The sequence below is a fragment of the Rana temporaria genome, chromosome 10, assembly GCF_905171775.1.
Source record: "Rana temporaria chromosome 10, aRanTem1.1, whole genome shotgun sequence".
Classification (NCBI taxonomy): Eukaryota; Metazoa; Chordata; class Amphibia; order Anura; family Ranidae; genus Rana; species Rana temporaria.
Window position 1 is genome coordinate 57562173 of NC_053498.1, and position 17830 is coordinate 57580002.

The 17830-nt window shown below is 45.5% G+C and overlaps 1 protein-coding gene across 1 annotated transcript in view; it reads right to left on the reverse strand.

Moving 5' to 3' along the window:
* The window catches only part of LOC120916589 (dickkopf-related protein 3-like), a 136086-nt gene that overhangs the window by 58587 nt on the left and 59669 nt on the right, over positions 1-17830 (reverse strand). Inside the window, exons 3-4 of the mRNA XM_040327642.1 lie at positions 11005-11152; positions 7647-7803 (exon numbers count right to left, since the gene is read on the reverse strand). Coding sequence (XP_040183576.1) covers positions 7647-7803; positions 11005-11152 — 305 coding nt within the window. The remainder of the gene's footprint in view (positions 1-7646; positions 7804-11004; positions 11153-17830) is intronic.

Genomic DNA, 17830 nt, shown 5'->3' on the forward strand with positions numbered 1-17830 from the left:
CGCGGGTTTCCACAGCGACAGGTAAGTATACACACTCTCGGTTTCTCGTCGGGAAACAGGACGACAACAATCTCTTTTTTTTCTCGTCGAGATTCTGGCCAGATTCCTGACGAGAAACCTGAATGCCTCGTACACATGAACGGGAATCTCGGCAAGAAGCAGTTTTCTTGCTGGTTTTTGAAGAGAAAACTGGTCGTGTGTACGAGGCTTAAGTTTACATTTAGGTTGATTTACAAAGGGAATAGAACATGTTCACTTTACAATAGAAAAGTGAAATAATTCAGCGCTGGAAAAAAATTCATAGACGAAAAAATATTGCAAGCCGGCACTGCAGGATCAATTCAAATAAAATGTCCCAAGGTGAAATCAAATAAATATAAAGTGCAGCGCAAATGACAAAAATTAATAAATAACCATAAATATATAAGAAAGAGTCCATAAAGTGCACAAGTGAAAAAGTTCCAAAACGTGCTCCAAAAACAATGGTGACTGTAGTGCGATATTTTTCTTAAGATCAGTGACCCACAGGAAAAGATCCTCCACCAGAGACTAAGGATGGCCTCTCACCTCAGCAATTCGACCTGTGGCTAGGTCAAAAAGCATGTAAAAATCCTCCTGGATAAGGATGGGATCAGCAATCAATAAACCAGCTCTAAATATCCCCAGATAAAACCAGCAATCAGCATGTCCGCTCAGCAATCTCCCAAATCCATGGACCGGTAAAGCAAATAACAAAAGAGAAGGACTAGTGCCAGGGCCAGATTAAGAACATCATGGGCCTGGTGCTGAGGATTTTGGTGGGGCCTTTTAGGCTGCATTCACACCTCTGCGACAAGTAACGCCGCGTACGCGGCGTATTTTGCCGCGAATAGTGTAACTTTTTTTTTACAAATCCTTCCTATTGCTTTGTATGGCCGAACGCCAATGCCGCCTGAAAAAAAGGGTCCGGGACTTTTTTTCATGCCGCAGGTGTACGGCGTCTATGAGATGTGAACCATCTCATAGACAGCAATGGGAATTCTCCCCTCCAGCGGCACGAGCGGCCGGCATCGGGCGTTTTGTCGCGAAGGTGTGAATGGGGTGTAATAAATAATAAATAAATGCGTGGGAATGACATGAACACAGCCCAGCCAAGGCAAGTGACCAAAGGCACAGAACCCAGAAGGAAGACCGGGTGAAGATGGAAGTGTCCAGGCCCTGCCTGATTCATCGCAGCGCAGCACTGGAGGGCTCAGTCTGGAAATTGAAATGTACACTAATGTGCTAATATGCTGTGCATACTTGTACGTTGTGGCATAACCTACCCCAGGGCCTCTAAAAAGTAGTAATGTCAGGAAAGTTTACTACCGCTTTATTATCACAGGATCCCAGGAGCCTCTCATGGGGCCCCCTACTGACCCGGTGGACGGTGGCCCTTGGGCAGTGCCTAAGTGCACAGTTGCCAACATTTAAAAAATATTTTCAGGGCCACTTTTTTATATAAGTGCTATATTTAGAGTAGCTGAGATCCCCGATGTTCCTCTATACATCATAGTAGTAATCACAAAATTAAATGAGTACTAATAATGGGGCAGAACAAATATGAGAACTGATATTTCCTTTAGTTGAACTAACAAAAGTGTGTCTATTCTAGAGCTGGTAACATTGAGGATATTCAGTATAATTTTAAAGAAATGTTTTTGTGGGTAAGCGACATAGGGGAGGAGTATGGACGGTATATAAGTGGGAAGTATGTGCAGGTGAGGGAGAGGAATGTGGAGGGTCTAACAGTGGGCACTATGTACAGGAGAGGAGTACAAAGGGTACGGAAAAAAGCACTATGTACAGGAGAGGACTGTGAAGGGTATGACAATGGGCAGTATGTACAGGAAGAGTGAGGGGGTATGACAGAGGGTAGTACGTACCAGAGAGAAGTGTGGAGGGTATGATGGGGCAGTATGTACAGGAGAGGAGTGTGGAGGGTATGACAGTGGGCAGTATGTACAGGAGAGGAATGTAGACGGTATCATAGTGGGCTCTATGTATAGGAGAGGAGTGTGGAGGGTATGACAGTGAACACTATGTATAGGAGAGGAGTGTGGAGGGTATGACAGTGGGCACTATGTATAGGAGAGGAGTGTGGAGGGTATGACAGTGAGCAGTATGTACAGGAGAGGAGTGTGGAGGGTGCGACAGTGGGCACTAAGTACAGGAGAGAAGTGTATGACAGCAGGCACTATGTACAGGAGAGGAGTGTGAAGGGTATGACAGTGGGCGCTATGTATAGGAGAGGAGTGTGGAGGGTATGACAGTGGGCACTATGTACAGGAGAGGAGTGTGTAGGGTGTGACAGTGGGTACTATGTATAGGAGAGAAGTGTGGAGAGTATGACAGTGGGCACTATGTACAGGAGAGGAGTGTGGAGAGTATGACAGTGAGCACTATGTACAGGAGTGGAAGTGGTGGTTAAGCGGGTCATACATGGATTGAAATTACGCCAATTATGCAGAGACCAGCCATAGTCAATCTATGTATGGGCTAGCTGGTTTTACACAAGTCAATCTATTAATCAACTTGAGTACAACCAGCCTGTTAGGTTTTTCCCAAAACAATCAGTGCTGCCAGCTAAAGTTAGCAACACTGATCATTGTACGCACTGGCAGAACACAATAACACTGCAGGAGTGATTCCCCCATCCACAGGTCAGCAGGTGAGAGGGTGTGTGGGGACAGGCTGGGGAGAGATACTAGTCAGTGGCTGGGTAGGCACTGGTAGTATCAGAGCCAGATACACACAGGTTACATACGCCACGATCGTTAGAGCGAGAATAATAATTCTAGTACTAGACCTCCTCTGTAACTCTAAACATGTAACCTAAAAAAATGTAAAGCATCGCTTAGGATACCAAAAAAAATTGTGCTAACTTAACTAACTAACTGTTTTTTTAATGAATGAAACATTTTTTTCCAAAAAAACATGTTTGAAAAATTGCTGCGCAAATACCGTGCTAGAGCTGCACAATTAATTGTTAAAAAAATCGTGATCTCGATTCAACCCCCCTGACGATCTTCAATGCAGAGTTTGCTGATTCTTTCATATAACAAGTGGAGAGACTTTCAGCTGTCAAAAGAAAATATCTGGGCAGTCTGCCAAGTTTTTAACAGGAAACATTGTAACTGACACTTCCTTCTTAGATCAAAGAGATACACTTCTGTGTGTAAAGAACAAATCTGAGCAGTCTGCGAAGTTTGTAAACAAAATGAAACATTGTAACTAACTAACATTGTAACTAAATTTAACCACTTAAAGTCCAACACTTGTTTCTTAAGTTAGAAAGCAATATTATTTGCTAGAAAATTACTTGGAACTGCCAAACATTATATATATTTTAGCAGAGACTCTAGGGAATAAAATGGCAATTGCTGCAATATTTTATGTCACACTGCATTTTCCCACTTCAATGAATAATAAAAACCATAAAAACAAAACAGTGAAGTTAGCCCATTTTTTTTTTTGTTTTGTTTTAATGTGAAAGATGATGTTACGCCGCAACAGTCGTGAGAGAATCGTGATCTATCTTCTAAGCAAAAAAATTGCAATTCTCATTTTAGCCAGAATCGTGCAGCTCTATACCGTGCAACATAAAAAGTGCAAAGACCACCATAGAGTCATTTTCTAGCAAAAAAACAAATGATAATTTTTACATGTAGTAGTGTCAGAATTGGCCTGGGGGGCAAGGGGTTAATTACCATGAGTAATATACAAATAATTATTATAAGCACTGTGATCCTATCAGTTTGCTGCAGTGTGTCAGCTTGTATTTATATTGGCCGCTCTGAATGTAGCTTCTGACAGGCTGTGCAAGCAGGCCCGTATCTCCGGAACCATAAATGATAGCCGTCCCATATTTTAACCAGTTGTGGGGTAGCTCTTCCCATGCCAAATGTGGGGTTTCTGTGACCTCTGATCATCGAGCTACAACCCCCCAAATTCGATCTTAAAAAAAAATGGGCAAATGGGCCTATCTTGAGAAAGGGGCCTGGAGCTGCAGCTCCATCAGCCCCATTGTTAATCCGGCCCTGACTAGTGCTCTCTGTATGCAAAAATGTTTAATCTAAAAAACAGATAGATAAAAGCACTCACATTTGCGGACACTCAGGGCCGAGTGTATAGCAGACAGCGTGTCCCGGAGCTCAAGGCATCCGGATGAACAGCTGGCGTACAGGTCAGAACGTGAGGCAGGCGAACGCGGGTGACGTCGACGTGACTCCTCCCCCTCGTACGCGTTATGTCCCAGTAGGCGGGACTTCATCAGCGTTGGGCGGGGATCAACGTAGACGTCCCGCACAAACGTAAATACTATGCCGTTGCCATAGCTACAGCACAGAACGAATACCTGCAACCTGCGCCATCTAGTGTTTCTAAATAAGAAGACAGCCGGCAAACCAAGTGATAATCTCACTCAACAGGAAATCGCCAGGTATCGGCCAATTACAATAAATATAATTAAAATTAAAATACAAATGACGTCAACCGTATTCGCCTCCTCTTTACAAAGACCCATTAAATAAATTGCACCAATGTGTTTAACATATACAGTAGCATAAATATCATTGCCATGCAATAAGATATTATAACCCATACATTAAATTGCACTATATGTTTACCGCATACTGCAACATATATTCCATTGCAATACAATATAATAATAAACACAGGACATAAAATATAAAAATTTATATAAAAATCAATATAAAATATACAAAAATTATATAAAATACATTAAAATTTACATTAAAAATTCCCCAATACTAAACTATACTATTAACGGTTAGAAATATAACAGTTGAGATCGAACTCAACATTAAGTCCAGCCAGAACGGAAACCTTCGTCTCATAGATCCAAAACGATTCTCGACGGCTTAATTGCCGAATATAGTGCCCTCCTCTCCAATGTCTGGAGACTTTTTCGATGCCCCAAAATTTTAGGCCCTTAGGGTCCCTATGATGACAATCTCTAAAGTGTTTGGACACACTGTGGGTCTTAATACCACGCCTGACGTTACTGATATGCTCGCCCACCCTCACATGTAACTCTCGTGAGGTGCGTCCAATATACTGTAACCCGCATTCGCATTCTAGCATGTAAACCACGCCCACAGTGGAGCAAGTGATTAACTGCTTAATTGGATATTCAATCCGGGTTACATTAGAGACAAAAGATTTACGTTTTTTGATGTTACGTTTCGCGTGCTTACAGGTCGCCCATCTGCCACAGGCATAGAATCCTGACAGAAAATTGAAAAGTTTAGGTCGGGGGATGACTGGTGGATCAGTAACTCCAGGGGCCAGCCGATCCCTAAGAGAAGGAGCCTTCCTATAAATAAAATGAGGACGCTCAGGGAGGACCGGACCAAGGACCACATCTCCCTTAAGGATAGGCCAATGTTTGGCAACAATTTTTTCAAATTTTTTGTGTTGAATATTGTAATCCAACAACATTTTGAAATTCGCTCTTTCTATAGCCCCATTAGGAGGGTTATCTTGTATAATCAAACTCCTATCAGTAATCCTGACTTTTTCAATCTCTTGTTTAATTGAGGGCATGGAGTAACCTTTAGCTACAAACCTAGTAGCCAGTTCCTGAGACTGTACCAAATAATCTGACTCTAATGTACAGTTTCTCCGGAGCCTAACAAATTGGCCACGTGGTATATTACATAGCCACAATCGATGGTGGCAGCTATTCAAAGGAATATAACAATTGCGGTCCACTGTTTTAAAGTGATTCCTAGTGACCAATCTAGAATCAGACTTAGATATTTCCAAGTCAAGGAAGGTTACCTGATCTTTGGAAACAGTCCAGGTCAAAACTATACCTTTGTCATTGGAATTTAGCCTAGTCATGAACAACTCCAACGAGGGCATATCACCCTCCCAAATCAGCACCAGATCGTCTATATATCTGCGGTAGCAGAGAAGTTGGGGAGGCATGTCATGGAAAAATCGCATCTTGCTCCCAGTGGGCCATAAACAAATTGGCCACGATGGGAGCGAAACGAGCCCCCATGGCTACCCCACAACGTTGGAGGAAGAATTCCTTATCAAACCAAAAATAATTCTTCAGCAAGCAAAATTGCAAAATATCCAAAAGAAAACGCACATGTTCAGAATCCAGATCTGTGGACTCCAATGCCCATGCGACCGATGCCAAGGCTGCATCATGCCCAATAATGGTGTACAATGACCCCACATCGGCGGTCACTAATATGGTATTAGATGTACAAGGGATGGAGCTCAAGATTTGAATAATCTGCTTAGTGTCTCGTAAATACGCAGGCACTTTGCAAACCAAAGGCTGCAAAAACACATCTAAGTATTGCCCTAACCATGATGTAACGGAATCAATTCCATTTACAATCGGGCGGCCCGGAGGCCGCTCGGCGTTTTTATGCAGTTTGGGCAAAAAATATATTATCGGAGTCCCACAGTAAAATGGGTCAAGATAAGCAGCCTCCTTTTTATTAAGGATACCCGATTCTTTACCTCCTTCTATCAAGCGATGGAGGTCATTTTTATAATTCACCATAGGGTCACAACGTAGCAAGAGGTAGGTATTTCGATCCCCCAGCAGCCTTCTCATCTCCTCATAATAATAGGCTTTGCTGAGGACCACCAGACCCCCCCCCCCTTATCCGCAGGGCGAATTACAATCTCATGAGGCAATACCCCGCTGAATACATTGTGAATCCCTTACTTTTTTAAATTGTAGATTATCTAAATCTTTACAAACCATATTCCGGAAGACATCCAGATGTTTGGTATCAGTGTATTGGGGGTTAAAAACCGACTTATTTCTTAAATTAGAATGATTGGAAGTAACAATTGGGACAATTCTCTCAACAGGGTTGGATAAGAAATATTTTTTTATATTTAAATTTCTTACATACTTCTGTACATTCACATAAGTCTCAAACTTATTTAAATTACGTATGGGAGCAAATTTAAGGCCTTTGTCCAGCACTCGTATCTCATCCCCAGTGAGAGTAATCCCACTTAGATTGAAGATCCCAGTGCCAATCACGGCCTTGGCCTTTTGGATTCGTCTCCCCCCTCTGACTCCTCTTGATTTTTTCTTTTGGACCTGGGTTGCCCAAGAGGGGCCAGAGCCGGGGGGGGGGGGGGGAGGTTACGGAAAAGGGGGGGACTCCCTCCATTCTCCGGTCCAAGATACGCCGTCGTAAGTCCTTTCTGAATCCGGCCTCCGACAGCAATAAGACCTTTGGATAGTGAATTTGATGGTGCAGAAACTCCTTGTAGGTGCTATTGGGTACCTATGACAGGTAATATGAAAAAAAAAACTCCTCTAGTATTATCCAGGGCATCTGGGGGCGATGTGTGGGCTGTTTCCATACACTGAGGGACCTCCTCCTTCAACATTTGACTTGACAGAGATTCTAACCTTTCCCCACTATATTAAAAAAAAAATTCTTTGCTGTCTTTGTCCACATTAAAGATATTTATAAATAATTACCTGCCATTCTGGACAGTGCAGGAAGTCACAGGCAGCATTTAAAAACCTAAGAGGTTCTAATTCTTCCACACCTTATCCAAAACTGAGCTGTTGATATAATTGTGGACAATGAATATTCCAGATATTTCCTTACCCTCTACTGGAGCACACTAGTCCCTCTGAACAAGGACAATAATTCAGAGTAGTGCCATAATCTTCACCATAGGTGACCACATTTAGCAAGCTTCTCGTCTGACTGTGGCACTGTTCTCCTTCAGATGGGAGTGGAATACACACTGGAAATGGATATGCTGTTAACAGAAAAATAAATGAATTGCTGGATTTAGTGCAAAGTTGAACTCAAGGAAAAAAAGATCTTTGTAGGCTCCTCCAACACTGCAAGGGTTAAAGTAGTACCAACCCTAGCAACAATGTGGGCCATTGTGTTTAATTGGAAAAGTCCATATGTACCTTTTGTACAGGTTAAAGACAAAATCAATGCTATTATGTTGTCAGAAATAATTTTCCACACTCTTTTTGATTCCATGATTACCTTTCATGCAAAATGGGATATCTGGTATTCTAGTTTTAATACAATAGCAGACTGATGTTTTTTCTTATCTTTTTGTACTTATTTCTCACTATGGCATTGTTGGTTTGATCACAACTGATATGTCTTATGTACCCTTTATTTATTTTTTAAGGTCATTAACATTTTATTGTGTGTTTGTTTATTGGATGAACACAATATAGAACAAAAAATGTTTTCTCAATTTGAACTATGTTTATTATAACATCGTAAACTTATCAGCTCGTATGCCTACTAAAATTATACTATTTTTACAAACATACTGTAGATGTTTATATTTTGTAATAGTATCTGACATACAGTACGTTATTTCTCAATAAACATTTTGTAAACAAAAAAGTAGTGCCAACCCTCTTGTTTTCACATCAACAGATCAGCATCCATTAGAGTTTACCAGTATGTTAAATGGTTCCTGTAGAAACACTTAGAAAAAAATCTCACTTTTACCCTAAGGCCCCTTTCACACTGAGGAGTTTTTCAGGCGGTATATCGCTAAAAATAGCGCCTAAATACCGCCTGAAAAACTCCTGCCCCAGCCTTCTCAATGTGAAAGCCCGAGGGCTTTCACACTGAGGCGATGCGCTGACAGGAGAGAAAAAAACTGCGGTAATACCGTCTACAGAGGTGCATTGCGGGCGTTATTAACCCTTTTTCGGCGCTAGTGGGGGTTAATACCGCACCGATATCGGCCGAATCCTGCAGCAATTCCGACGGTATATCACCGCTATTTTTAGCGGCGCTATACCGCCAACGCACCTCCACTACTCCGTGTGAAAGGGGCCTTAGGGCTCTTTCACACAGGCGATCTTCTTAACGGACTGCGCTTTGCTCCCCGGGGGATCGACCTGCTGATCCCCACTGAGCAGGTGGATGATAAGTCCATTTCCGTCTATGGGGAGATCAGATGAAAACTTTCTGCCAGACGGATGGAAAATAGGGGCGGGTGTCAGCGGACATGTCACCGCTGACATCTACCACTCCATAGAGGTGAATGGAGTGTCCGATCAGGTCCACCTGAAAAACTGACATGATCAGTGTGAAAGGGGCCTTATTCAAATGCATCCCCTGATTCCTATGCACTGCTTCTATAAACTTCCTGTTGGGAAGCGTGCATTAATAAGGTCATTATTCATTCAATTACATTCACCAGGAATATATGTTTCATCAGAACTAGAGCACATTTGTCCACTGTCATTGATGAATTGCTGATGAGGACTCTGGGCCAACACACACATTGCCCTTTAGGCTGGGTTCACACTACTACACTACTTTCATCCTACTTTGCTCTGTGTTCAATGTTTCCCTATGAGAGCGTCTTGTAGCGTCCTACACAAGTCGGTCCGACTTTGAAAATGCTCCCTGTACTACTTTTGGTCCTACATTGATCCTACTTCAGGCCCATTGAATATAATTGAAGTCGGACCAAAGTAGTATCCTGTTCATGAAAGTAGGATGGATGTAGGACCAATGTAGGATAAATGTTGGACCAATGTAGCAGAGCAAAGTAGGATTAAAGTAGTGTAGTAGTGTGAACCCAGCCATAGTCAGATCCTGGAAACATGCACCACAGTGTGGCTCCATGGGACTTTGTAAAGGAAAGGAGCCACCCTAAAATTCGGATGTTGGGGCCAGCACTTCTATATTATGACTGGATGGAGAGGCGGATGCACACTAGACAGACAGATGAATAGACAGACAGACTAATGAAAATACATTTCTGATAGCTTGTTATAGGTTAATGGGTCTTGCAAATTGATCTTTGTGGAATTAGTAGATTAAGATCAGTTCCTGTATTCTTATTTCACTCTGTAGGCCAGGGGTCCTCAAACTACGGCATGTGGCCCGCAGAGGACCTTTATCCGGCCCACTGCACGCAGGGCCAGTAGACTGCTGTGTCAGGAGCTCACTGAAAAGTTCAGGCGCGCTGTGATAAAAGTCCCGCCCTCCTCTTAGACCAGGTCGTGTGATAGACGCAGTGTTCTGTCTATCACATGAGCTAGTCTAGGAGGAGGGCGGGACCACTTTCACAGCGCGCCCAAACCTTGTGATAATGGTGAAGGGGGGCTGCAATGGTGAGGGGGGCTTGTAATGATGGTGGGGGAGCTTTGCAATGATGGTGAGGGGAGTTTGTAATGATGGTGGGAGGCTGGAATGGTGAGGGGGGCTTGTAATGATGGTGGGGGCTGCAATAGTGAGGGGGGCTTGTAATGATGGTGGGTGCTGCAATGGTGAGGGGGCTTGTAATTATTGTGGGGGCTTGTAATGATGGTGGGGGGCTGCAATGGTGAGGGGGCTTGTAATGATGGTGGGGGGGCTGCAATGTTTAGGGGGGCTTATTATAATGGTGAGGGGGGCTGCAATGTGAGGGGGGCTTGTAATGATGGTGAGGGGAGCTTGTAATGATGGTGGGAGGCTGGAATGTTGAGGGGGGCTTGTAATGATGTTGGGGGGCTGCAATGGTGAGGGGGGCTTGTAATGATGGTGGGGGGCTGCAATGGTGAAGGGGGCTTGTAATTATTGTGGGGGGCTGCAATGGTGGGGGGGGGGGCTTGTAATGATGGTGGGGGGCTGCAATGGTGAGGGGGGGCTTGTAATGATGGTGAGGGGGGCTTGCAATGATGGTGAGGGGGGCTGTAATGATGGTGAGCACAGTAAGGCGGCATTGAAAGTGAGACTGCAGTGAGAGCACGGTAAGGCTGCAATGATGGTAAGGTGGCAATGATGGGCATGGGTTGGGGGACTTTCCGTTTTTTTTTTTGGCCGGGGGCGGCAGTGAAGGACCCGGCCCTCTAACGGTCTGAGGGACAGTGAACTGGCCCCCTGTTTAAAAAGTTTGAGGACCCCTGCTGTAGGCAGACGTAAATATCTCTATTAAATATTATTTTATTTTTATTATAAATGTCTATTATTTTAACTCACATACTTGGTGTTTTGGAGCAACAGAACCCAGAGGGGCATTTTTCTTCTGAAGCATCACATCTTGTTCTGCCAGTGCCAGAGACCAGGCCTTTTGTACATCTGCCCCCGGAGCACGCCTGCCCTGAGCAACACTCTTCATCTTGCCGACAGTCCTGATATAAATGACAAAAGTGACCATCAGTGTATACTTTCTAGGTGACATTTTATCATATCCAGGCAGATCAATCTTGATGCCAATACACACAACTGGGTTTATTTACGAAAGGAAAATCCACTTTAAACTACAAGTGCACTTTCAAGTGCAGTCGCTGTAGATCTGAGGGGGACATGTAATGAAAAGAAAGCATTTTTGCTTGCACATGATTGGATGATAAAATCAGCAGAGCTCCTCCTAATTTCAGAGCTTCCCCTCAGGTCTACAGCAATCTACAGCGACTGCACTTACAAATGCATTTTCAAGTGCACTTGTAGTGCAAAGTAGACTTGCCTTTAGTAAATGACCCCCAAACCTTTCTAATGTTTGATTCCAGAATGCTTTGATAGTCTTCTAATGTCAAAGTGTCACACACAGATTCAAGGCACCTTGGGCCAGAGGCAGAATTGCATCCCATTAACATTATGAAGCCTTTTTTTAATGTATTTAAAGTGGAGGTTCACCCTATAAAGAATTTCTAACACTACATCCAGCACCGTGCTGCATATAAAATGACACTGACCTTTATTTATTTTTTGCCGTAGATATCGTTTAGCCGTGGAATTCACTGCGGCTTCCGGGTGGGGAATCCCACGGGAGTGGGCGTTCCTATTGTCATGCCAATTGATTTAAATGCTAAACGACGGCGCACACAGCGCGTCACGACTTCCCGAAAGAAGCTCGGGTCGTCTCGGCTCTCTTCGGCGCCGGTGCACAGGCGCCGAATAGAGCCGAGCCGACCCGAGCTTCCTTTGAGAAGTCGTGATGCGCTGTGTGCGCTGTCGTTTAGCATGTCAATCAATTGGCATGACAATAGGAACGCCCACTCCCGCGGGATTCCCTACCCGGAAGCCGCGGTGAATTCCACGACTAAACGATATCTACGGCAAAAAATAAATAAAGGTCAGTGTCATTTTATATGCAGCACGGTGCTGGATGTAGTGTTAGAATTTTTTTATAGGGTGAACCTCCACGTTAAGTAAGAATGGTGTTCTTTTCCTCTGTGAACATATACAGTAGCTGTTGTAACTTACCAAAGCACACTCATTTTATTTCATAGGCCCAAAGAACATTTAGAGTGACTGTGGCAGATTGGCTGCAGCCTTAAGGACCTTAAACATCTTGATAATTTTAGCAACCATGGTCAAAGGCAGGGCCGTCTTTCTGAGTGGGCACCCCTGGGCACAGCCCAGGGGCCCCATGTTAACCTAGTGCCCTATCCAGGGGCCAGGGCTGGCACGCCGCTACCTGCAGGAGTGTGTGAACCGGAGGTGGAGAGGGAATGTACTGTATGCTGCTGGGGATCGCATAGGGGCGTGGGGAGGGAACTATCACATGTAGTACACTGACAGATCCCTCCCCCGGTGTAGCAGTAAAATCGGCATCCCATGAAAATTGGCATCCCTTGTAGCAACTGAGCATGTGCCGATTTCAGTCCATTGAAATCGAGCGCAGAGCATACAAGCCTGTGTCCCCCGCGGTCATCCTGATGCAGTGTTCCTCGGCAGTAGCTCTCGGCGCGTGAAGGGTTAAGATAACTACGACGTGTTCTTCGGCAGTAGCTCTCGGCGCGTGCAGAGTTAATCTGACTCAGCTGTGTTGTCGTGCAGCAGCTCTGCGCTCGATTTCAATGGACTGAAATCGGCACATGCTCAGTTGCTACAAGGGATGCCAATTTTCATGGGATGCCGATTTTACGGCCTTAAGGATGATCTCTTTCGGATTTCTTTTTTATTCAGCCACTGGACTAAGAGAAATTGGGTTTAAAACTGCTCTGCTCGATTTCTTACACTGTGGACAGTGCTACAGGAGAAACCAGATACCATCTTGATCTTTGTCAGCTTTATTACTTCTATCTTTACACTTTTTTACATAGAAGTAAAAAAGTTCTATTAGCTGACAAAGATCAAGATAGTATCTGTTTTTTCCTGTAGCACTGTCCTTATTGTAAGTTTTCAAACCAATTTCTACCAGTCATCTGCCTGCTGTCACCCAGCCCTCTGTCGCCCAGTACCCCAAGTGACATGCTGAATCTAGTGGCTGGGTATGGGTGGCAAGTGACACGCTGAATCTGGTGGCAGGGGATGGGTGGCAAGTGACACGCTGAAACTGGTGGCAGGGAACGGGTGGCAAGTGACACGCTGAATCTGGTGGTAGGGAACAGGTGGCAAGTGACATGCTGAATCTGGTAGCTGGGGACAGGTGGTAAGTGACATACTGAATCTGGTGGCTGGGGACGGGTGGCAAGTGACACGCTGAATCTGGGGGTAGGGGACGGGTGGCAAGTAACACACTAAATCTAGTGGCTGGGGACAGGTGGCAAGTGACACACTGAAACTAGTGGCTGGGGATGGGTGGCAAGTGACACACTGAATCTGGTAGCAGGGGACGGTTGGAAAGTGACACACTGAATCTGGTGGCCGGAGACAGTAGCAAACGACACGTTGTAAAGTAGAAATATTGTACTTTCATTCTTGAGAGTAGGTGTGTAAATTGGGGCAAGTTTGTAGGGGCCCCATAGCATTACTTTGCCCAGGGGCCCATGATGCTGTTAAGATGGCCTTGGTCAAAAGGGACAGCTCTTTGGAGAGGATTTTGTAGCCTTTACCAGTCTCGTTTACACTTGTGGCTGGGGGCCATAAAAACAGGAGGTTGAACCACATTTTTATTGCCAACCCCTCAACTGCTCCTCTTTAAGCTGTAAAGTCAGAGGATGGGGGTATACCCATGCCACAGCTGTGAAGGTTTACATTGTAGAATTTCAAAAATGATCATCGCTGTTGCGTTCGGTGGGCTGTAGTGCCTGCCAAATGTGACCTATTTAACTGAATATGGCTGCCCTTTGACCACATGCAATGCATGTGATTGCGGTACAGTGGTGCAGGCTTTTAGGGGTTTATATAGGCAGTGAGGAGGCAACATATTAACTCCTTAGTGCCTGTGAAAGGCCCACTGAAAAATAGTCTACTCTGAGATCACTCGTTATAGGGCAACAAACGAGCCCTTACTGGTCTACAGTTTACCTTCTCCCTTTTTCTTTTTCATGTTTCTGTTTTGCTGCACTGCACAAATCACCAGAGCATGGGCGTCCGCTCCATAGGGCAAGGGGGGTCATTTGCCCCCCCTGGAATCACCAGGGAGAGCCAGAAGCAGGGCCGAACTGGCCCTGGGGCTGCTTTAAGCGGCGACTGCAGCGCTCACCTCCTTCTGCCCTCCGGCGCTCGTATCATATGTCATGGAGCTGGGTATGTGTGCAAGGTCCCGCCCCCCTAGTTCGGCTCGTCTGATAGTCTTCTAGTGTTCCGCCTATCACACGAGCCGAACTAGTGGGGCGGGACCTTGCACACAGACCCAGCTCCGTGACATACTATACGAGTGCCAGAGGACAGAGGGAGGGGAGTGATGTTTTATATCGTTTACCAGGCCTGTGCTTTGTTTGTTCCAACATCTGTTGCCACAGGTAACACTAGACTATTTTCTGATGTGTTTTTAGCAAGTCTGGAAACACAGAGAAAACACAACACAGAGTTGTAGCCTACGGCATAGTTTCTAGTTGTCTCTTATTTAGAGTGCCTATCCCTCTTCTGAAATCAAATCCATGTGTCCCTCATTCCAAAAGGTTCCTCTTTTAGACCTGAAATAAATATACTGTCAATATAGTGTAGTGTTTCAGTCACGGGAAAGGGGTGCTGTGTAATGTAAAGGGGGCCAGTGATGCAGGGTGCTGTGTAATGTAAAGGGGGCCAGTGATGCAGGGTGCTGTGTAATGTAAAGGGGGCCAGAGCTGTGGGGTGCTGTGTAATGTAAAGGGGTCCAGAGCTGTAAGGTGCTGTGTAATGTAAAGTGGTCCAGAGGTGCAGTTGTGGAGAGGGGGTACACAGTAGTGACAAAGAGATATTGAAAGATGCAGGGGGCACAGTGGGGTCTTTTTACCTTTTAACATGGGGGGGGGCGCTTTTAACCCCCACTAGCGGTCGAATAAAGGGTAAAATGCGACTGTGTATCGCCGCTGCCGAAGAGCGCCCCCCCCCCCCCCCCTGAAAAAATTTCAGCAGACGCCCACGCACCCGAGTGAGTACTTTTTTCCTCATATAGGGCTATGTTCACACTGATCCAACACAGAATTTGCATCTGACTTTGCCCTGCGACTTTAGGTCCGACTTTCATGTGACTTCTGTGACACTGATGGCCACACCCCAAACCTGTATAAGAACTGTCAGACACCAGAGCTGACAGAATAGGGGCTTCCAGATTCCGATAAGCACCTGGTGGTGTAGGTTTTTGAGGGGTTTAAATAAGCAGTGAGGAGGCAACATATTGCCTCCTTACTGCCTGTCAAACGCCCTCTGAAAAGTGATCCACCTCCAGATCACTGGTCAGAGGGCAACAAATGAGCCCTTACTGGTCCTTTTCTTTCTCATGTTGCTGTTTACTGCACAGATCACTGAGTGATTACTTTTTTTTTATTTAACGCTATGTTCACACTGATCCAACATGGAATTTGCACGATTTCTGATCCAACTGTAGCGCCCCCTTACTTTCAGTATGGGCACTACGCTAAAGTTAGTGGGGAATGGAAGAGTTATTTTGCTCCCATTCGCAAATTTGTTCAATTTGGGCTGCTGTCATTCCTGAACTGTCCTGTAGGTCAGTCTGCGCTCCAGGGGTGTCGGTTCCACCCCTGGGCGACAGGTGGCGGTAGAGGGGTTCTGGCAGAGCCGCTTTTCCCCAGCAGCCAATTAGAGGAGTTTTTCCTCGCGGAGCATGCTGGGGAGGAGTATATCTGTGGCAGACACCATTTTTGTTGGTTCTTCGCGGGTTCCAGGTTCGGCACCCACCTTTAGGGTGTGCGCATCAAACGGACCCCGGTGATGGCCTACTAGGCCGGGGTCGCATTCTACGCGGAGTTCCTTGTTCATGAGAGGGACCCCAGTGGCTTACTGGGTCCCCAGTTCTATTAAAATAATCCCAGGCTGGGTGCCGCTCGATCGGGGGGTCGGCTTGAGGAGAACCCGGAAGCAGGTTGTCCAACAGGGCTTGAACGAACCTTCGGAGATCTGGTGACCGGAATGTTGACAGGTACACTATTGCTGTCATCCGGTGACCTATGCTTAAATTTACTGGGAGGATTCGCTCAATTCGTCCATTTAGCTCATTCAAGTAATTGGCCTGTGGCAGAGGCCCAGAGCCAGGTCTGTGGCAGAGGCCTGTTCCTCCCAGCAATCTAAAGTGACACTTCGGCTGCCAGGCTTGTGGCAGGAGTCTGTTCGGGGGCACTTCACCCACTCTGGCTAGAGTGGCGACAAACTGCAATTGATACTACTGAGAGCAGGATTGCTTGGTTCATATCCAAGCCTGATACTGCAAAGTTCTCTCTCTTGCTTCATCAACCTTTTCTCCCTATTTGATGTTGATGTTGGCCGTGTTGGGCCTGGAAATAAAGCATTTGAAAACCTTTATTCATCGACTGGACATTCGCTCACTACTCTACTCATCAAATACACCGCTAGACAACACTGAGGTAACTTAATAAGCCGATCCCAACAACAATCAGCGGCTCCTTTGGGGGTAGCGCGACACAACTTTGCCCTGCGACTTCGAGTCTGACTTCCATGTGATTTCAATGAACGGGATCCGATTTTGATATGACTTTGAGATGATTGCAACTTGCCATTTGACCAATCAAAACAATTCCTTTGGCTCTGGAATGGATAAAAAACCCACGCCACATTGATCAATTAAAAACACACGTGGGGTCCCCCCTCCCCAAATCAATACCAGGCACTTTGGGTCTAGAATGGATTTTGAGAGGAAACCCCCCATGCTAAAAAAAAAATCCATCATGGGGGTCCCCTCTATAATTCATACCAGACCCTTTTTCAAGCATGCAGCCCTGCAGGTCAAGAAAGAGGGAGGGACGAGCGAGCGCCCCACGAACCATACCAGGCCACATGCCCTCAACATGAGGAGGTGGGTGCTTTGGGGTAGGGGGGTCTCTGCCCCCCTCCAGCCCAAAGCACCTTGTCCCCATGTCGATGGGGACATGGGCCTCTTCCCCACAACACTGTCTGGTGGTTGTGGGGGGGTTTACAGGCAGGGGACTTATCGAAATCTGGAAGCCCCCATTAAGAAAGGGGCCCCCAGATCCCAGCCCCCTTATGTAAATGAGTACAGCATACATTGTACCCCTACCCCTTTACCAAAAAAAAGCAGTGTAGTGTTACAAAAAAAATGTATGTTTTTTGACAAACCCCCCCCCCCCCCCCCCCCCCCAGGCTCACACGTATTGTGACTGTCCACGCCACTTTTTCAAAGGATCAGATGGGCAGTCACGATACGCATGAGGACAGAGAGCAGTGGTGACATCTATTCCGGGTTCGGCTGAACCCGGAAGTCTTCCTGCTGAATTACCTCTTCTTAAAATGTGAGTGTTTTACCATTGATAAAAGTTTGTTTTTGTGTTAAATACTACACTATGGAGTACCCTCTTTTTCCTGTATGTGTCTGTCTGAGCATCTAACCATGACTGTTGTATAATCTATGTCATCTCAGATTTGTACCCCTTACCCGCATTGCTATACCTTAACCAGTAACTTAGACCAGCCCGTGGGTGTGGAGTAAACATGGCCGTAGCAGC